Genomic DNA, 22,595 nt, shown 5'->3' with positions numbered 1-22,595 from the left:
GTGTGTGTGTGTGTGTGTGTGTGTGTGTGTGTGTGTGTGTGTGTGTGTGTTTATAGAAATAAAATAAATCTTCAAACAGGATACATTTATGGATAGCAGCTACATAATGGCAAAGCTCACATGCTTAAACTATAACCCTAATCTATCAATTGGTATAATGGTCAAAGACAAAATTTTGAAATGACCCATGATGAGATTTTTTACTTATGTAATCTTTGTGAGCATATCACAGAAAGGAGCATGACAGCAGGCTGAGTTGCCTTTGGGAAACTGCCCAGGGTTCTGAGGAACTCCAAGGTTACTCCAAGGTACAAAGGTTCACTTTTTTTTTTTTTTTTGGCTACACAAATATCCAACTAAAATGCTCAAATTGCTGTAACCTCAGAGGCAGGGGTTCTTAACTTTATACGTTTGTATAAATCATTTAGTGGTTTGGCGAATGCTATGATGCCCTTATTATAATTCATGTTTTTAATGCATAAATAAAATACCTAGGATTACAAAGGAAAGTGATTATATTGAAATACAGTGATCAAAATAAGTTAAAAAAAAAGTTCAAGGGAAGTCAAGTAAGATCCTGTGCTCTAAGAAAGCATAATTATAGGAAGCCCAAAGGGCAATGCACATTGAGCACAAGAAGGCTGCAGCATATTTCTAATAAGAAGCTATGCATAAAGGATAGCATAAGGAAATCACTGAGGAAATTTACAATGGGAAAATGAGGTGGACTTGTCATCTATTAATAATAATCATCACTGGCATTCATATAATGCCCTAAGGCTGACTAAGTGCTTGATATATGCTGCCTTGTTTGATCTTTTAACTCTGGGAGGTAGGTTTTATTATTTATCCCTATTTTACACTTGAAGAAACTGAGGCACAGAGAGGTTAAATGGCTTGCCCAGGATCACAGATAGTAAATGTCTAAGGCAGGACTCAAACTCTAGTCTCTATGCACTGTGCCATCTTGCTATCTCATATCTATTGAGAACAAGGCTAATTGAAAAACTTATAAATTGGCTATTTGAATCTCAGAACAACATATCTTTCCATAAACATAGTTTCACTTAGGTTCCTAAGCCAGTCCACAAAAAGATGCATGATGTGGTGGAGGTATACTGTAACCACAGAATTACAGAAGATAAACACGATGCGTGGTGGTATATTTTTGGGGAAATGAATTAAGGGTGCTAACCTGGGACGTCAGGAATATTCTCTGGTACTTATGCAATAGACATAGAAACTTCAACAAAGCCCTCCTGGATGTCAGAGGTGGGGGAAATGGTTCTCTGCTGAGGACCTACATATCTGAATCACACTGGATATAAAGGCATGGAACAACTGCATCCAGAATGAAAGAGTGAATGCTTACATGGACGGGATCACAGATCCATGGCATATGGGAGACTGAACAGTGCTTTTGTGCATGTGCATCCTGCCTCATTATCTTTAATACTGTCTCCATTATGACACATGGATAAAAAGCCCTGAAATCCTATGATCTCAGAGAAATTAAAATGCAGGCAATCCAAAGGATAATGGAAAGCCTTAGAGTGGGGATAAGGAAGTGGCAGGACATTACTAACAATGACAATGGGCATGAAAAGTCACATTAAAATATCATCAGGGAACTATATGATTGGAAAAGCAAATGGCACAGTCACATTGGTAGGAATGGGATATGAGAGGTGAGTGGCTTCAAGTGCTCCCTTGGTACCCCCTGAACTATAAAAAGAACCAGTTAAGTACCCAGGCTATTGGGTGACTCCTTTATGGAGTACTTATGGAAGGACATGACACCACAAAGAACTGGAAAGCAGAGAAGAGTTGCTAGCTGTACTGATGGAGAGCATTCACATCAGTAAGAGTAAAGATCCATCCAAGTAAACTAGAACTCAAGAAAAATATTGCAATGAGAATTATAGTATCTAGTTATATAGTTTTGGGAGAAAAATTTCAAAAAGCAAGTAGGTAAAGAACGAGCTATTTAGTGAAATATTTCTAGTTTTTTTAATCTTGACAAGAAAGTTGAGTTGATTTTTGCTTAAAATGTTTATGCTTCTGTTTAGAAAAAAACAAAAAAACCAAAACCCTAAAAACTGTTAATCCCAGAAGAGCAATATCCATAATACTAAACTTGTTATTCTAGTTTTTTTTAAAACAAAACAACTGGATTTGTACTTTCATCAGTATCAGGAACTACTGATAAAGCTAACTCCTACGTGCTCTGGGACAGAAAGTCTTAAAAATTGCCTAGGGCACCGAAAGGTTAATTGATTAGTCAAAAAGTCAGCCATGTATCAGGAGATCAGGGGTATTCCTGATTCAATGACCAGCTCTCTGTGGGCTACACCTTACTTCTTCCTATTATATTATAAATGAAAGCAAATTTAAACAACTTTTATTTTAGTTATCCCAATACAGTGTGAAAACATCATTTTCACATAGCTATGATTAACATAAGGATAAGGTTCATTTCCCAAGGTCTTCCCAAGGATCTGTTCAATTCACTATAGGAAATGAAAACCAAATCCAGTTTTCTGATGGCAACTCTAAAACCAATCTGAAAAACAGCAGAAGATACTGCTTCTTTGAAATGTATAATGCATGCTGTCTAAGAATGCAAACTCCTGTGAAATATCTATTAAAGTCACATCAAACAACAATATACTTTTAAAATCAGAGAGCTCTGGGACAAGTGATCTAATTCATGATTTAAATGCATCTGCTGCAAATTCAAGCACACCCAGCTTTTAATCAAAGTCTATCTTTACCTGATTTAAGTGTAAATGGCTTTTAAAAGCTTAAGCCACTCTCTGAATTACACTCAAAGATAATTTTTCTAAGGCAACATTATCACCATTAAACTGACAAGATGCTGCTAAAATTCTATCAGACTAAATATATAATCCTCATAGTAACTAAAATTATAAAAGAAAAATCCCCCACAACATCCTAGAATCTTATTACTATGGGAAATAATAATAAATGTACCATTAAAATAACCTTATTTAGAAGAAAATACAACTGCAATGTCCTAGTTATGCCTAGTTATTTTTTCCAATGGATAAATATGTTATTCTGGAAAATTATCAACTGAACACTGAAACTGATCTTACTTGAGAGAACGAAGTAAAGCACTAATTCTTCGAAAGTCACTGCTTTTTAAACTGGCTTAAGGAAGACTATGCTAATCTTTGATAAATGTTAATTATTTGACCAGTGGAGAGTGGATTAATTCTTTAAAGCAATTTAAGTATGAGATTATTGGAAGTCAGAAATTTCTAAAGGTTATGCAAATGACCATAAAGACCTTAAAACATCTCCTAAACGTGAACAATCCATGAACTACTTAATAGAACTGGACTTAATGCTGGAGCCATGGATTTTAAGTCTAGAGTTGGAAGGAACCCCAGAGACACCTAGGCCAAAAATCACTTTACAGATAAAGAAATGCAGGCCCAGGGAAATGAAGTGATTTACCCAAGGTCACACTGGTAGTGTTAGAAGTGACATTTGAATCCAAGTTCTCTGACTTCAGAGTCGCCATTCTTTCTACTATAATACACTACCAGCACCTGGTGGAAACAGACCTGATTGAAAGGACATTCCTATGCTCCCATGATAACTACTATTAATCAACTATTAATCTGGCTTCTTTTCCTTTCTTAATTCATAGAATCATAGAGCTGCACTAGACCTTAAAGGTGGTACACTGGATAGAATTCTTCTCGATGTGAAGTCAGTAAGATCTGAGTTTAAATCCTACTTCATAAACTTACTAGCAATGTGACTTTATGCAAGTTACTTATTCTGTCTTATCTTGTTTTATCATCTGTAAAATGTGAATTGGGAAGCTAGGCAGCCCAGTGGATAGAACACTGGGGCTGGAGTCAGGAAGACCTGAGTTCCAAATCAGCTTCAGATGCTTACTAGCTGCGAGACTCTGGGCAAGTCACTTAACTTCTGTTTGCCTTAATCCACTGGAGAGGAAAGGGCAAACCACTTCAGTATTTTCTTTGCCAAGATAATCCCATGGACAGTGTGATATGTCCATAGGGTCATGAAGAGTCAGATACAACTAAACAATTGAACAAGAATAAGAACCCAAAACCGTGGATAATAATAGCAACTAGCTCTCAGGGTTGTTTGGACGATCAAATGAGATAACCTATGTAATGTGCTCTGCAAACCTGAAATTGCTATCTAAACATTAGCTACTATTATATAAACTATTATCATTTAGTCCAAATTCTTCCAGCCACTACTACTAAGAGAATGATCTTTTGGTCCGTTCCTTGCTTGGCCTGGCTTGGCCCACACCCATACCCAATTTGAAAGCAAAACACTTGTGGGAGACTTTACTATAATAACTGATACCCATGGTATATAAGCCATCAAAACAACGGCAAATGGAAGTGGTTCCTTTAACTTTGCTACTTAACACCTAATGTAAATAAAACACATGGGGCTGCTACAAAGAAGTTAGAGAGTTTTGTGAAATGTAAGAACTGATTGATCGGGGCGGCTAGGTGGCACAGTGAGTAAAAGTGCCAGCCCTGGAGTCAGGAGGACCAGAGTTTGGTTCCAGCCTCAGACACTTAACACCTGCACAAAAAAAAACTAGCTGTGTAACCTTGGGCAAGTTACTTAACCCCAATTGCCCTCCAAAAGCACCCCCCCCCAAAAAAAAGAACTGATTGATCAACAAAAAGAAAATAGTTACCTTTCGTTTAACTAGCATTTGGGTGGAATGAATTATGCCACTGAAACAAAAGTTTTCTAAATAACTGAACTTTCAATCTTCGATGTTTTAAAAAACTGTAACACATTTTGAATAGACATTTTTCTAATATTTAGTCTTAGGCACATCCAAACCTCTTTCAACTAAACCGGATTTAATCTTTTCTTGAGGACTCTAGGGTCATTATTATGAATATTAATTATGCAATGGTAGCATGATGTGGTACAAAGAACAACAGGGTGTAAATCTGGAGTTGACAGTTTCTTTCCCAGCTGTGCAACTGTCTTGCTTTTTTAGGTCTGCATGAGCTTAAGGGCCTATGTTCTTGATGAATTTAATCTCAATAATTAGAAAACTTTTTTTTTTGGCCATTTTTCAGGCCATGTAGACAGTTAGGCTCACTAGATAAATGATCTCAGGAAAAAGAAAGTGTTGTTAAGTGCTACTCAGCAAATTACATGTTCCAGACCTCTTTTTTCCTCTGACTCTGCCACCCACCACTACTCTGGTGCAGACCCTCAACCACTTTACACCAGGACTATCGCAATAGCCTGCTGGTTGATCTCCTGGACTCAGGTCTCTTCCCATTCCAGCCCACCCTTTATTTAGCTATCAGATCTTCCTGAAGCTCAAATCTGATCATGTCACTCCTCCAAACTCCTGTAGCTCCCTGTAACCTCCAGGATCAAATACAAATACTTGTTTAGCTTTTAAAGCCCTTTATAAGCTGGTCCCTTCCTAACTTCCCAGGCTTCTTCTACCTTACACACCTCCATCTAATCTGAGGTGTAGTAACATTGTCCTTCTTGCTGTTCCTCCTATCAAATGCTCTGTCTTCTGATTCTGGGCACTTTGTCTGGCTGTCCCCCATCCCTACAAAGGTCTCCTTACTCATATCTGCCTCCTGGCTTCCTTGAAGTCTCATTAAAATCCAGACCTCCTACAAGAAAGCTTTCTTAGTCATCCTATATCTTACTTTACTGCCTTTCCTCGAAGGTTATCTCCAATTTATCCCAAATATATCTTGTGTTTGTATGATATCTCCCCCATCAGGCTGTGATCTTTCTGAGAGCAGGGACTATTTTTTCAAGCCATTCTTTGTGTTATGTGGTACATAGTAGATAGATGCCTGTTGACTGACTGATTGGGCTTTCTATAAACTATGCCCACAATAATTTGGGCAGCATCATTCTCTTAAGCAGGCCTATAGATTGAACTCTCACATTATTTGTTCTATCAGATTACCATAAAATATGGTAATCTATAATATTATGGTAATAATGGTAATATGGTAATCTACAAGACTACCATAGAGGCAATGTAGAGTAGTAGAGAGAGAGCTGGATTTGAAACCATGAAACTCAAGCTTTATGTCCCATCTGACAAATACTGGCTCCATGCTGATGGGAATTATGATGGTAAATTATTTAACTTCTAGGTGCTCTAAGACTGTAAGTTACATAGAAGGTGATGACCTCCACTGGCAGCTCCTTACTGACACTGCCTGCACCAGTGAGATCACAGAGCCAAGACCCATGTTTAATTAACCAAGGTGAAATGAAAGGTATCAGAGCCTTGCATGATTGATCCAAGGGGAGGAGGGAGATAGAGACAAAAGAGTAGGAGGTGACATCATTTCTGCAAGTATAATATTGCTAATAGGCTAATGTGATTCAATTCCAGTTTCCTACACAGAGTTACAGGGCCAGATAAATTTAGCGATGAGAATTTCCATGACAGAATCTGGGACATTTTTAGCTCAACTGAAATAAGTAGACAGCAGTATATAGTAATGGAACATGTTAAAATGGATTCTTTCATGCTTTATAAAACTATTACCCACAGAATAAGAAAAAACAAACATCTGAAATATTATAAACTTTTAGAGAACCATGCTGGGCTGAGAAAGTTCTACTTGGCTTAAAAAATTTAGCTTTCTCATGCAGGGGTTTGAAATCTATGGTTCTCCAGAGTGAAGATCTAGTCCATCAAACAAGTCAATAGGCTAATGCAGGGATGGGGAACCTGTGGCCTGGAGGCCATTAGTGGCCTTCTAGGTCCTTGGGTGTGGCTTTTTGACTAAGTGCAAGTTTTACAGAATGAATCCTTTTTCTTTGTCTTTTTGGAGGGGGGAAGGTAGGGCAACTGGGGTTAAGTGACTTGTCCAAAGTCACACAGCTAGTCAGTGTTAAAGTGTCTGAGGCCAAATTTGAACTCAGGTCCTCCTGACTCCAGGGCTGGTGCTCTATTCACTGAGTCACCTAGCCGCCTCAACAAATCCTTTTCTTAAGGAGATTTGTTCTGTGAAGTTTGGATTCAGTCAAAGGGCCGCACTTGAGGACCTAGAGCACCACAACTGACCTTGAGACCGCAGGCTCCTCAGCCCTGGGCGAATGTGTGTGCCAAGCACTGAGCTACACAACGGAATGGAAAGAAGGAGATGAAGGTGATGTGTGAAGAACAGAAAGAGGAGCCATAACATAGTGCAGAAAACAGAGTAACAAACAAGAAGGATGGAAAGCTGGGCTCAGCCCAGGTTGTGAAGGGCTTTCGAGTATCCTAGAGAAAATAGGGGCCACTAGAGCTGATTAGGGCAGCTAGGTGACACAGCGGGTAGAGCACTGGGCCTGGAGTCAGAAAGTCCCCAGGTAAAATCTAGACTGTGTGATCCTGAACAAGTCACTTAACCCTGTTTGCCTCAGTTTCCGCATCTATAAAATGAGCTGGAGAAGGAAAAGCAAACCACTCCAGTATCTTTGTCAAGAAAACCCCAAATGGGGTCCTGAAGAGTCAGGCATGACTGAACAACCATAACAGAGTTTATTTAGTTTGGGAGTCACATGGTCAGATCCACACTTAAAAAAAAAAGTTCTTTGGCAGCTGTGTGTTGGATGTACTGGAGTGGGAAGGAACTTGGGGCAGGAAGAGCAACTAGGTGCCTCTAGCAATAATCTAGGTGAGAGGAGATAAAAGCCTGAAATAAGGAGGGGGCTATGTGAGTAGAGAAATGAGACAGAAATAGCAAGATTCGCCACTTGATCAAATGTTGGTCAGATGTGGCATAAGGGAGGCTAAAGAATCATGGATAGTGGCTGAACCTAAAAATCAGGGAGACTTGGAGGATGGCGGTGACTCTGTCAGCAAGAGGGAAGAAGACTGGATTTAGAGTGGAAATATAATGAGCTCACTTTTGGATAGGGTGAGCTTGAGATGTCTCTGGGAGATTTTGCAAACTGGTTAGTTTGAGATGTCTGATAGTTAATTACTGATAAATGACTGAAGCTCAGGGGAGAGTCTGCTGCTAGATTTACTGATCTGTACTTCACCTGCAGGGAGGGGATAATTAAACCTAAGGGACCTGATAAAGTTACTAAGAAAGAGAGTAGAGAAGAAGGTCCAAGACAGAACCTTGGGGAAGATGTACTTCTAGGGGGCATCATGCAGAGTCAGCAAAGAAGATGTAGGATAGATGAAGCCAGGAGAGATAAGGCAATGCTAGTTTTTTTTAAATTATTAATTTATTTTTAGTTTTCAACATTCACTTCCATAATCTTTTGAGTTTTAAATTTTCTCTGCCTCCCTTCCCTCTGGCCTCCCCAGGATGGCATACAATCTGATACAGGCTCTACATATATGCTCTTATTAAATATATTTTCACATTAGTCATGTTGTATAGAAGAATTTGAACAAATAGAAGGAATCATGAGAAACAAAACAAAACAAAACAAAAAAGAGAGCAAACAGTACACTTCTGCCTGCATTCAGACTCGAGAGTTCTTTCTCTGGATGTGGAAGGCATTTTCCATCATGAGCCTTCTGGAAGCAATGCTAGCTTTTAACATGGTGATGTCCCGCTCTTTTCTCTTCAAGAAAACTGAAAACCACACAGACCCACACACCCACACACATGCATAATTCTAGAATGACTAGAAGGTACATTTACTCACTTAGCTTGTGCCAATACCCCAATGACTTCTGCATAGAGGTCTGCGACAATGTGCATATTTCCAGTGTTAGGACCAAGGTACCTAGCAAGATAGAATGAGGTGATATAAGAAGCATTGGTGACCTAAAAACGACAAATGATTTCATTTTAAGAAATCTACTTATGTAGTGGTCCTTACTTACCCTTCCTTGTATTTAAAGTGCTTGAAGGCCAAGTTAATAACCTCATGGATCAAACTGTCTATTACAGGATGAAGTGGAATCTGGAAATACCAGAAAAATCTTTCAGCTGACAAGAGAATACTAAATATTAACTTGCTCACAGTGCAAATCATAATTCTGTATGTGGCCTTTAGCAATATAATTTACCAAGAACACCAAACTATTAACATGACTTAGTACTTATTAGTTGGGAAAACACCAAAGGCTAATTTCTATTACCACATTATGTAACATGAATTTAGTAGTGAATATACTGCAAAATCAAAAGGTCATCTAGAAAAATTTATAACAGATATCTTATTTCAATTCAGAAAATATGAATAATACAGCACATAGAAATATTATTGATTTTAAAATTAGATTTGGAATTTACTGACAATTTAACAATTAGAGAGCTTTTAATGCCAACCAGACTCAGAAACGAAAAACTTTTATCTTAGAGCAATATTTAAAAGAGTAACATACCTGCTTCAAAACTTCTATTAACACTAAAGAAAAAATAAAATCAATGGCCAGATCTCTTCTTTCCATTAAATAATCTCGTTGCTGTTCATCACTGTAAAAATAAAAATATGGCAGTAAGTGGGAGTAATGATTTCTCTGTTAATATGCCTGTTATGAGATTCAATATGATCCATTAAAAAGCTAGAAATCTCAATGATTCACCCATAAGTTAAATATGTTGCTGAACTTTTGTTACAGTGGCGAACTTTTCAAGTGACAACTTCTTTGGGCATACATTTTCTCATCTGTAAAATGAGTGGACTGTCAAGATGTATGTTTATATATTACAATCGCCTTTGGGATATTTTTAATATATATAATCATTCATGGGAAGTATTTAGGTTCTTAAGAAATTCCTCTTCCCCATCTCCTTACATTCTTCCACAAAGAGGAAATAGAGAAGGAATAGATGGCTAGACAAAGCATTTATTAAATGTTTACCATGTGCCAGGCACCATGATAAGTGCTGGGTATACAACTATAAGCAAGACAGTTTCCAGCCTCAATGAGCTTATAGTCTAATGGGGAAAGACAAAGCATAAATGGGAGTCTGAAAATGGTTTGTGGAAGAGGTACATGGAATGATGCTTGGAGTACAGAAAGTGAATAAAACAAAGCAGAAAGTGGGCGGGGGGGGTGGGAAAAGGAAAGGAAGGGGAAAAGAAAAAGAAGAGAAGGAAAGTTCTATAAGTAAAAGAGGAAAAGTCATACAAAGTAGTTTTTACCTGCTGAGAAGTGAGATGAGGAAGAAGAGTAGAATTAAAGTACTCTCTCAAAAGTCCTATCACACTTATTTCTCTCCTTTTCTGTTCTTTTCACAGACTAACAGGGATTCTACCTTGAGATTTCCCAGTTTGTTAGAGATAAGGAAAATATGGAGAAGGACCATATGTGGGAAACTAAATGATTAAGAGAAGGGTAAAATAAGATCTATAAGGAGAAAAAAATGAAAGAAACTTTTTTTTGGTAGAAGTTTCTTAAATGTACTTTTACATTCTGAACAGAACACTTGTATAAATGAACAGGAGATATTTAAGTGAGACATAGGGAACAACTTCTTTGCTTAGTCAATTTGATAGATGACAGAATAAGTTAACTAGCAAAGGAGGTTGTGACATTGTCTTCCATGGAGAAATGCATTAGTAGTCCCTCATTTAGTAAATGGTAGCTTAACTACAAACCTTGCCTGGAAGAAAGGAAATGGACACAAAAGCCCCAGGAGTCCCCTCTCATTCTGTGATCTATTTAGAGGATTACTGAGCTGGAAAATGCTGTAAGTGGGGGGAAAAGCTAGACGGGGTGGAAGACAGGGTGGCATTAAAGAACGGAAGTTTAGTATATATTTTTTTTTTAGTTTTTTATATAGTTTAGTAGAAGTTTAGTATATATATATATATATAGAAGTTTAGTATATATATTATATATATATATATATATTTTGGAGTAAGGAAAAAGGGAACATTGTCTGGAAGGGCAGACAGAGATAAAAAGGGAGAAAGAAGGCAGAAAATGATGCAAGAAAAGTTATCAACAGTTAGGAGAACTGGGTTCAAGTCTTGGTCCCATCACTGATTAATTGTGTGATCTCAGATAAGTTATAAAATCTCTTGGAGTCTTGGATGCCTCATTTCTAGATTCTAAGATCTGTCATGAAAGGAAATGAAAATAGGTGAGTAATAGAAAATTTAAATGCTGTCCCTAAACAGGCACTTCAAAAGATGCCATAAGGTCTCTTTACCAACCACAAAAACTAACTTTGGGTATAGTCAGACATTTTGAATTCCTGGTAGGGAAACTCCCTTCACTGATACAGATCAGCAATGCACTTGAAACAGATAGTAGTCAAAGAGTCAATAAATATAAGCACCTACTACGTTCAGGAACTTTGTCAAATGAGGGAGACACAAATATGAAAGAAGAAGGCCAGTCCCTTACAGTTTTATAGCCATACTGAAAGGTTAAGTGACTTTTCCATAGTCACAAAACTAGTGTGTGTCAGGAGGACAATTTGACCTTGACTCTAAGTATGACCTTCTCTCAGTGGACAGCTGAGTATCTCCACTGCTTTTGGGTGACCCTCAGTTTCTGTTATTCAGAAACAGTGCACTATCCTGGGAATTGTCTTAGAGTATTGCTGCAGGAATGCTGTTTTAAAGGGTGCCAGGCTGGCATTTATATACAATTTCTGTAATACTTAAAGGTACTTATATAGGGCTTCCAAGTTTGCAAAGTGAAATAGATGAACCACTGATTCCATTATATTTGTGCTTTCCAGTACAAAGTTTTAGGCAAATACCTTTCAAATAAAGGGTTTGGTTTGATTATGGTTTTGAGGTCTAACTGCCAGTAACATTTTACAACAGTTATTTTGGCACGTGAAATGTTGAGATCATACTCATCTTGGGAAATTGTAACTTAAATGCACACCCCTCACATTTGCCTCATTTCAGCTGCTCCTGTATTTCCCTAAATTTCTTCTTTCATTTCTTCTAGTAAAAAAAGCCCACATTGCTAGCTAGATGAAGCCCTAGAGACCCACGCTTTTCTGGCTTTCTCTCAACCACAAATATTCATTTTTTTTTTTTTTACTGCTAAATACTAACTGTGAAATGCTACTAAAATCCAGTTCCAGAGCTTTTATTCTGGGTTGGACCTCATCAGTGACTCTGATCTCTTAAAACGATCAGGGATACAACTAAAAGGGAAACATCACTGTCAATTCAGGGAGAAGTAATTACTTCATTTTTCCATTTAAAATAAATCCATGAAATATTCATAAAGTTTTAGCAATTAATTATTCACAAATGAGGCTAGAAGAAACTTCAAATTCCATTAGTACAACCCCCAGACTCAGTTCTATAATAATTTGAACTTTAAGAAAGCTTCACTAATTCAAAATAATTGTGGGGGATGACTATGTTGAGTGAATAAGATAACCAAATTATATTCTAATGGAAAAATTTTATTTCTAGTAGTATAATAATTTGAGGTAACAAAATAATATCTAGTAAAGGCCTGCTTTAGTGAATGGATAAAAATTATTTTAATTAGCATAACACATTTTTAAGACAGTATTTTCCAGTGATGCTATATAGTTGCCAGTTATGGAATGCTGGAATAACAAAGTCTCTGAAGATTTTAAGTTGAGAGTCACCAAAAAGACATTAGAGAACTGCATGGTGGAGTGAGTAGACTATTCCATCACTAACAAAAAAGAATATATGGGAAACAGAATGAAGGCTGTGACCAGAGGCATGTCTGACCACAAAAGAAGTTAGCTACTTTTTGAAAAAAGCAAGGAATCACCAGTAGAGAGCTTGCTTATTCCACTGGGGTCCTTGTAATGTCAGGAAAGCTAGAGGACCGTCTGTGGAAGATATGTAGGAGTATATAGGCCAGGATCAAGCAGTCAAGAAACATTTATTAAGCACCAACTATGTGTCAGGCACAATATAGATAAATAATAGAAGAATTAAATGCTATCCCTAAACGGGCACTTCAAAAGATGCCATAAGGTCTCTTTACCAACGATAAAAACTAACTTTGGGTATAGTGAGACATTTTGAATTCCTGGTGGGGAAACTAAACCCTGGGGACACAAAATGAGGCAAAAGGCAAGGAGTTTGATGTCTGATGGAGGGGACAACAAACACATATGTTCAAACAAGTTATATACAGGAGAAATAGAAAATAATGAACAGAGGGAAGACACTAGAATTAAGAGGAGCTAGATGAGGCTTTCTGTTGAAGGTACAGAATTATACTCTTGGAGTAGACATGGATGGCTCGCTATCTGTAGCATCACTAAAGGGAGAATCAATGAGATCACAGATTCTTCCAAGAATCAAAGTAATTCCTATAGCAATGGCTGGTATAGAAATACTAGTGATACCTACCTAAAATGTTTCCTTTTAAGTATTTTAAAATTTGCCTTCGATCTTATTTATATTATCAGTACAAATGTAGTCTAGGGAAAACAATGATAAACAGCAACCCTTCCCTTCCACTCTCCCTATGTAGGCAAGCTCCACTATTAAACACCACATTCCTAGGGATTACATGTAAAGGCAGAGCACCATAAAACAAAACTCTGAATGTGGATCGGGTGTTGTGTCCTCCTGATCTGGCATTTTCCATGTCATCCCTGGATGCTATCAAGTGAGAAATAAGTTATCAGTGTTTATTGTAGTGTTGATTAAGCAGAGTGTTGGAATGTGAGGGGGTGAAAAGTGGGGCACACTTCCTATTCTTCTCTATCTTCTCTTTTTAATGCTTTCTCTGCAAGGTTGCAGCTATGTAACCGAGACTTAAGAAGGACTTTATTCCATAGCTCTCCACCTGGCAATGCAAACTTTAAATCAAGTTACATGCCTCTGACAGGTGGGTGAACACTTATCTCTGAAACTGGACTACAAGTCGCATTACAAATATTTACTATCTAATTATAACTGGACTGTCTACACTACAGATATCTGCTGGATAATTGCAGCTGGGCTCCCTGTACCTTGATTCTCTATCACATCCTTGCTCATAACTGTCACAAATCTCTGCTCCTCCAATGTCTAACGTCTCCTCGGAGTGGTATAATGGTAAAAGGGAAAAAGTGTTATACAGGGGATCAGAGGTACTGGGTTCAAATATTGGCAGTGACACTCACTCCCTGTAAGGCCTTAGAAAAGTTACTTAATTTCTTTGTGTCTCAGTTTTCTGGGTCTCAACTTCCTTGTCTGTTAAATGAGGGGGTTGGATCAGTGAACTCTGAAGGGTCCTTGTCAATTCTAAATCTACAATTTATGATTATTCCTTCATTGAGAAGTAGATAACTTCACCTACATTAGTGAGGAGACTGAGGCCAACTCTTTTTAAAAAATTATTATTTTTATCATTAATTATTATTAATTTAAAAAAATTTGAATTCTGAATTCTCTCTTTTTCCCATCCTTTCCTTGCCAATTGAGAAGGCAGGAAAAGTGATATCAGTTATAGATAGGAAATCATACAAAACATTTCTATATAGCCCCATTGCAAAAAAAAAAAAAAACAAACCAAGAAAAAAAATTAATTCTTGAATCTACACTTAGACTTTTTTAGTTCTTTCCTGGATGTGGTTGGCATTTTTTCACCTTAAGTCCTTTAGAATTGTCTTGGATCATTGCACTGATCAGAATAGTTAAGTCATTCTTAGTTGATCATCATTACAACACTGCTTTTACTGTGTACAATATTCTCCTGGTTCTGCTCACTTCACTTTGCATCAGTTTGTATGTATTCCCATGTTTTTCCAAAACCATCCTGATTATCATTTCTGATAGCACAATAGTATTCTATCACAACCATATGTCACAACTTGTTCAGCCATTCCCCAATTAATGAATATCCCCTCAATTTCCAATTCTTTGCCACCACAAAAAGAGATGCTATGAATATTTTTTTACATATAGGTCTTTTCCCTCTTTCTTTTATCTATTTAGGATATAGACCTAGTTGTGATATTGCTGGGTCAAAGGGTATGCACCATTTTATAGCTCTTTGGGCATAGTTCCAAATTGTTTTCCAGAATGGTTAGATCAATTCATAACTCCACCAACAGTGCATTACTGTTCCAAATTTTCCATACCCCTTCCAATATTTGTCTTTTTCTGTTTCTGTCATAGTAGGCAATATGATAGATGTAGGGTAGTACCTCAGAGCTGCTTTAATTGGCATCTTTCTAATCAACAGGGGTTTAGAACATTTTTTCATATGACTATAAATAATTTTGATTTCTTCTGAAAATTGCCTATTCATATCCTTTGACCATTTATCAATCTGGCAATAGCTCATATTCTTATGAATCTGACTCAATTCTCTATATATTTGAGAAATAAGGTCTTGATAAGAGAAGCTTGCTATAAAAATGTTTCCTGTTTTCCTCCTAATATTGGCTGCATTGGTTTTGTTAGTACACCTTTTTATTTTAATGTAATCAAAACAATCCATTTTACTTATTGTAACCCCCTTTCTCTCTTTTAGTCATAAATTCTTTCCTTATCCATAGATCTTACAGTTAAAATTTTCTAAGCTCCCTTAATTTCCTTATGATATCACCCTTTATGTCTAAGTCATGTACACATTTTGACCTTATTTTGGTATATGATGTGAGATGTTGGTTTATACCTGGTTTCTCCCAAATTACTTTCCAGTTTTCTCAGTAAAATTTCTTCATCAAATAGCGAGGTTTTGTTCCAAAAGCTTAGATCTTTGGATTTATCAAGTGCTATCTTACTATGACTATTTCCTACTGTGTACTATCTATTCAATCTGTTCCAGTGATCCATCATTCTATTTCTTAACCAGTGCCAGACCGTTTTAATGATTACCACTTTGTAAATACAGTTTCATACCTGGTACTACTAGGTTACTTTCCTTCACATTTTCTTTTCATTGATTCCCCTGATAATCTTGACCTTTTGTTCTTTCAGATGAATTTTGTTATTATTTTTTCTAGCTGTATAAACTAATTCTTTGGTAGTTTGGTATCGCAATGAAGAAGCAAATTAATTCACACAGAATTATAATTTTTGTTATGTTGGTTTGGCCTACCCATGAGCAAGTAATATTTCTCCAATTGTTTATATATGACTTTATTTGTGTGACAAGTATTTGGTGATTATGTTCATATAGTTCTTGGGCTTGTCTTGGCAGGCAGACTCCCAAGTACTTTATGTTGTTTGCAGTTATTTTAAATGGGATTTCTCTTTCTCTTCCTGCTGGGTTTTGCTGGTAGTATGTAATAATGCTGATAATTTATTTGGGTTTATTTTATATCTTGCAACTTTGCTAAAGTTGTTAATTGTTTCAAAAAGATTTTTTTTAGTTGATTCTCTAAGCATATACCATAAACCACTTATTTTTACTCCCTGTGTGTCTGACTGTCTCAAATGTGTTTCATGTAAACACATGTATTCTGGTTTCTAATTCATTCTGCTGTCTGCTTCTGTTTTATGGATGAGTTCATCCCATTCACATTAATGATTACTGTGTATTTTCCTCCATCCTATTTTTTCCTTTCTTTATCCTTCTCTATTTATCCTGTCCCTCCTCAAAAGTCTTGTTTTACTGCAGACCACTGCCTCCTTTAATCTGCTTTCCTTTCTATCAGCATATCCTTCCCTTATCCCGTTTACTTTCAACCTCCCTACTGGGTAAGATAGATTTCTATACCTAACTGAGTATGTATGTTAGTTCCTCTTTGAGCCAATTCTGATAAGAGTGAACTTCAAGCTTTGTGTGTCACTCCCCTTATTTCTTCTTCCATGGTAAAAGTTCTTCCTTGAGCACCTCTTTTATGTGAGATATTTCTCCTCATTCTTCCTCTCTCTCCCTCCTTCTTCCACTGCATCCTTTTCTCTCCCATAATTTTTTTTAGATTATCCTATCAAAGTCAACTCACACCCATGCCTACACCCTCCTACTCTTTCAAGTGACTGGTCTATCTTTGTCCACTTCTTCACTGTCAAACCTCTAAGAAGAATGATTAACACTCAACTGCCTTCATTTTCTCACAACAGATTAGCTCCCTGCAATCTCGTTTCCCCTGAAAAAGTTTTTCCTTGGCCACCAATGACCTCCTCATGGCTAATGCCAATGGTCCCATTTTTGTTCTTATTTTCCTTGACCTCTTGGAAACTTGTGACATTGTAGACTACACTGTCCCTCTGGCTCCCTTATTTATCCTTGGCTTCCTTCATAAGTTCTCTTATCTCTCTGACTCTACTTTCTCTGGCTCCTCTGCTAATTCTTCATTTTTCTTCCATCATTTAAAGTGGGCGCCTCCCAAGGGTGTTCTTGGCCATCTTTTCTATTCCATCTTGGAATATTATCCACTTCCACAGCTTCCAAATGATCACCTCCATGCTAAAACTTACAAATTTCTATATTTAGTCCTTTAGTTCAAGTATTACATCTCCAAATCCCTGCTGATTGGCATCTAAAATACAGCATGCTCCACATTGAACCCATAATCTTCCCCCAATACCTGCCCCTACCTCTACTCCCAGATTCTCTAGTTTTGGTGTTGGTACCAACAACTTTCTAGTCATAGAAGCTCATAGGCTTGGAGTTAGCTTTGGCTCATTGCTCCCTTTAAACTCCAATCACCTGATCAGTTGTCAAGAACTACTGACTTAGCCTCTTACCACATCCTCCTTATTCAAGATCTCATCTCTTCTCATCCAGATAACTGTAATGACCTTCTAATAGGTATTCTGTTACTTCACCTTTCTCAGTCACAGTTTCATTATGTACGAAATTAAGATTATAATAATATCCACCTCATAGGTTGTTGGGAGATATGGAGAGCACTTTATGAACTTTAAAGCATTATATAAATGTTAACTAATATAAATATTGCTATTATTATTAATACAGATCATAGCATCACAATTTAGCCAATGATTTTAGAGCAAAGGTTCTTAATCTAGGTTCTATTAACTTAAAAAAATCATTCTGATAACTGTATTTCAATATAATTGTTTTCCTTTGTAATCCTATTTATTTTGTTTTCTGTATTAAAAAATATTTTTTTTAAAAAAATAAGGGGTCTATAGGTTTCATCAGATTGCCAAAGGGTAGTCTGATGCAAAAAAGGTTAAGAACCCTTCTCTTAGAGAGTTGCTATGTTTAAAAAATTCATCAACCTAGTGATGAGACTCCTTGTACTTAGCTAGGCTGTTCCTTAGGCAGCAGAAATGCGTTCCATTGCTAAGCCCATACTTGAGATCATTCCAGCTTGGTAGGATCTGCCAAAGACAGAACTTTGCTGGCAAAGCTTTTGAGAACTCAGAGTCATCTCTGACCCACTCCAACGCATAAGAGGAGATGCTGGTGCATTTCTAAAACATCACTTTTTATAAATACACATTTTAAATTAATACCAGTAAATCCTGCTTTCTATAACATATAGATACTTATTTTGAGATAAATCAAGCTATATATGTTATACCTTCAAAGTTGTGGCAAAGATATCAATACATAGCTCAGTTTTTCAAGGCTGGGAGGTATAATTTTCAAACCTTACTGAGGGCACCCAAATACCTTGTCTTCAACCTGGTTTTTAGTCCAATGCCCTTTCTACCCCCATCATAATGAATTTCAATGTTTGTTCTGCAGATCACAATAATAGAATCACTAAGTTGGAAGGAAACACTGAGGCCATCTAGTCTACCTAGTACCAGGGCAGGAATGTCCTCAAAAGCATCCCTGAAATAATTAGAAAGATGTCTGGCAGATCTCCAGTAAGAGGAAGTTACTTCCTGAAGAAAAGACAATGGAAAGAATATGGGTTTTGGAGTCAGAGAACGTGGGTTCAAATCTCAAATCAGATATGTTTTACCTGTCTAATCTTGGGGAAGTCACTTAAAGTCCCAGTGTGCCTCCGTTTTCTCACCTATAAAATGAGGGGGTTGGACTAGATGGCCTCTGAGGTCTCTTCCAGTCCAAGGTCTATGACAAGTCTATGACTTGGCAGAGTACTACACTTTTGGACAGCTCCAAATCTTAGTTTTACAAAGCACTTCCTAACAGTAAGACTATATGGACTTCTCTATAATTTCTAGTTCTGCCTTTTGGGTCCAAGTAGAATAAGTCTATTCCTTTTTCCACGTGAAATATTTTTTAATTTGAAGAATTTCTCCTGTCCATTTCTATTCCCAGGATAAATATCGATCCTTCTATGGCATTATTTTGATTCCCTTCATGAGTTCTACTCATCTTTTTTGGGACCTGTACAAGTTTGTTATTTCTTAAATGGTGGGATGCAGAACTAAAGAGAGCTAGGTCCTAATTAGTGTTAAGTGTTTACATCATTCATGTTCACATAGCATATTGCCACGGAGCTGGAACCCGTTTCTGTATTTTACATAATCTTAACTCTGAATGCTATGAATTAGAATACTTGTGGTCACCTCATGGGATTCATTTTTTGTACTAATCAGGATCTAGCAGTACTTTGGAAGTGGTCTGATTTTAGAAGCGTCCTTTTGGAGATTGTGACTCTAATCATGAAGTTTAATGTCTGATCAGTTTCTTTGGATACTGATTCAATGTTGAATATTGAATCCAGTTAAAACTCATTTTCACAAGAACTTCTTACTACTCAGTCATGTTTCTCCCAGCCTGTATTTAGGCAATTGGTTTTTTGAATTCTAGTGTAATACTTTATATTCATCCCTACTGAATTTCTTCTTATTGTATCTGGTCTGTCATTTTAGCCTATTGAGAGCCTTTTGGCTAATGATACTGTAATTCACTATATGCCTCCAAATTTCAAGTCCTGTAACCATTTAATAAGCATGCCATCTATACCTTCATCTTGGTAAATTTTTTTTTTGAAATTTTTGGAGGTACAATTGGGGTTAAGTGACTTGCCCAAGGTCACATGGCCAGTAAGTGTTAAATGTCTGAGGCCACATTTGAACTCAGGTCCTCCTGACTCCAGGGCTGGTGCTCTATTCACTGTGCCACCTAGCCGCCCCAATCTTGGTTATTTTTAATGTTGAACCAAAAAAGAACCAAGAACAGATCCCTAGGACACTTTGCTAGAGAACCCACGTTAGACTGATAAAAATCCTTGAATCACTACTCTTTAAGTGTGGCTGTATATCAGTTTCAAATAAACCTGAATGTGTTATCTGGCCCAAGAATACACTTTGTAATCCACCCAGACTTATAATCTTAGTGAAGCTTGCTGGCCTATATCTTTCAGAATCCACCTTCCTTTCCTTGGAAGATCTGGACAACTCTCCTGAAGCATCCCTTCTATTCTCTCTTTTCTTTTTCAAGCACTCACAACATCAGTTCAGGGATTCCTTTAATAACCATCATCTAGGTCTGGTGACTTGAATTCTTTCACTGAGGCGCAGTAATCTTTTGTTCTTGTTAACTATTCCTGGTTCTTTACTTCTGGCTGAAAAATTATTCTCTTTTGTGAAGAGAACAGAATGCAAATAAGAGCTACCTAGTTCTACTCTCTCTTGGCTGTCCATTATCATCCACTCTGAGTGGAATGTCTTTTTCAGTCTTTTGTTTTTCTCCAACGTAGCTAACAAAGTCCATGGCATTTATCATGACCTTCAACTCTTTCTGGCCTTTAGCATTAATGACACTATTCTCATAGGATTGTACCACTCTTATTTATCCCAAGTTCAGTTCCCTTTCATTTTGCTTTCCATCTCTTTTGGGCCACTTTAGTTTTCAATTTTAGGTCCCAGGATCTTCTCTTTCTTATATATTTCCCATGATCTGTGTATAAAAACTGAAGCATTGAATATAAATATTACCTTCTTCTGGGATATTATACTCTGTGAATTGCTTGGTCTCTTCATAATTCTTCTCCTATGTCTTATCTGCTACTCTCTGGGGGTATTTGACAGCAGATATAAATGTGTAAGATATATGTGGCTAGGCAGGTATAGGAATTTCCCTCACCAGTTTTGATTTACAGACTCTCTTGATCAGAGCTGCAAGTCTCCAGACATATATATTGTCCTTGACCCTCATTAATTTCATCCCTCTCCTATCCTCATAGCTACAGCCTCGTGTACAAATCCATATGTCATTCTCCAACATCATCTTTTTAACTAGCTGTTCACTTTGCAAATATTCAGCAATAGCAGTTTCAGACAGCAAGGCCCTTAACAAATATGGAACAATTATCTAGGCTGTTGAATGCTAGTGGACTGCGTTTTTTTTAAAAGCAATTATTTGGTGTTTGTAGGGGATATTCGGTAGTGGGGCAGAGGTAAGAAGTAGGTAGGTTTAATGCATGCATCTATTTTTAAAGAAATCAAAGTGTAGAAGTGTGTGAAGTTTTACTCACTGAAAATGCTCACAATATACTGGTTGTTACTAGAGACAAAAGAAAATCCCTGGCATCAGGAAGCTCCCCTCAATATAAATGCAGCATACATGGACAAATACTCCAATCAGATCATTCCACTTGGCAGGAATTTCTAGCAGCTCTCACAATTTTCATTTTGTCTTCATTAATACCTTTAAATCTACTGCATCTATTCTCCTGAACACGAGACTATGGTTTTCACAGCAAGAAAATATACCTACCTTTTGGATTTAGTGCTTGTTCTGGGTCTATACTCATGAGATTCATCCTCAATGCCGTTTTGTCTCTTATACCAGTCAAATAATGTTCGAAGAATGGAAGGCAGGCAGTATTCTGAAAGGGAGCTCATTGAGCTTATTACCTACAGGAAGGAGGAAAAACTGTGAGCTTAAAAGTTCTCATAGTACTGCCATCTATGTAGAAACATTTTATTTCAAAAAACATATACAAGTATATTCATTGTGGAATTTTCCTTTTTACCAAGCAATCTTGTTCATTTTATTTATGACTACATTTCTAAGAGCCCCAAACCATCAATACTGACAGATGCCCTTCATGTTCTAACAACTCTGTACTTCAATAATGTTATTTACATTGATTCTAATTCTACTCATGCTAGAAATTACACTTTAATTGCAAACAGATTATTCATGAGCCCCACCAAAACTTGAACGGGTAAAGTTCTCAACAAAAGAACAAACATAACAATTGTTTATGCAAACATAAGTTTTCTCCTTTATTTTGAAAGTTCCCCTTCAGTTAATGGTTTCAAAGATCTTTTTTCAATTTAATTTATAAAGCCACTTTTCATGGAATAGACACTATGTTAAGTCATGAGGATACAAAGAGAAAAAAAATTCTACAATCTCAAGATGCTTATATTCTACTAGGGAAAAACAATACATACATAGATAAGTCAATACCGACTAATTTTTTTGGGGAGGGAACACTAATAATTTAGGGATCATGCAAGATCAACTGTAGGAGGTGGCACTTAAGCTAAGCCTTGAAGGGAGTCAGGGATTCTAGAGATGAAGCAGGAGAAGATTCTAGATGGGGACAAAGGCATGGAGGTAGGAAATGGAGTGCCAGGAATAACGAAGAGCAAGTACATAATTTTGATTGGAATACCGAGTGCACTGATGTGCAATAATAAATAATTAACCTAGAAGGATGGATTGGAGTCAGATGTCTGAAGAGCTTTCAAAGTAAAACAGAGAAGTTTGTGGTTTATCCTTGAGGCCACTGGGAATCACGAAAGTTTCTTAGGCAAAAGACTGCTATGGTCAGAAATGTGTTTTT

At 37.0% G+C, this 22,595-nt stretch overlaps 1 protein-coding gene across 8 annotated transcripts in view; it reads right to left on the bottom strand.

The window, feature by feature from the left end:
* The window catches only part of FRY (FRY microtubule binding protein), a 586,038-nt gene that overhangs the window by 190,968 nt on the left and 372,475 nt on the right, over positions 1-22,595 (bottom strand). For all 8 annotated transcript variants that reach the window (XM_069080517.1, XM_069080511.1, XM_069080515.1 and 5 more), the window contains 4 exons: positions 21,515-21,654; positions 9,377-9,467; positions 8,873-8,952; positions 8,692-8,772 (listed from right to left, as the gene is read on the bottom strand). In XM_069080517.1, the coding sequence (XP_068936618.1) occupies positions 8,692-8,772; positions 8,873-8,952; positions 9,377-9,467; positions 21,515-21,654 (392 nt within the window). The remainder of the gene's footprint in view (positions 1-8,691; positions 8,773-8,872; positions 8,953-9,376; positions 9,468-21,514; positions 21,655-22,595) is intronic.

The sequence above is a fragment of the Petaurus breviceps genome, unplaced genomic scaffold, assembly GCF_028583685.1.
Source record: "Petaurus breviceps papuanus isolate PSGF00001 unplaced genomic scaffold, PetGlider_PUasm1.0 91133, whole genome shotgun sequence".
NCBI lineage: Eukaryota > Metazoa > Chordata > Mammalia > Diprotodontia > Petauridae > Petaurus > Petaurus breviceps.
This window is presented reverse-complemented; position numbering and strand designations above follow the sequence as displayed.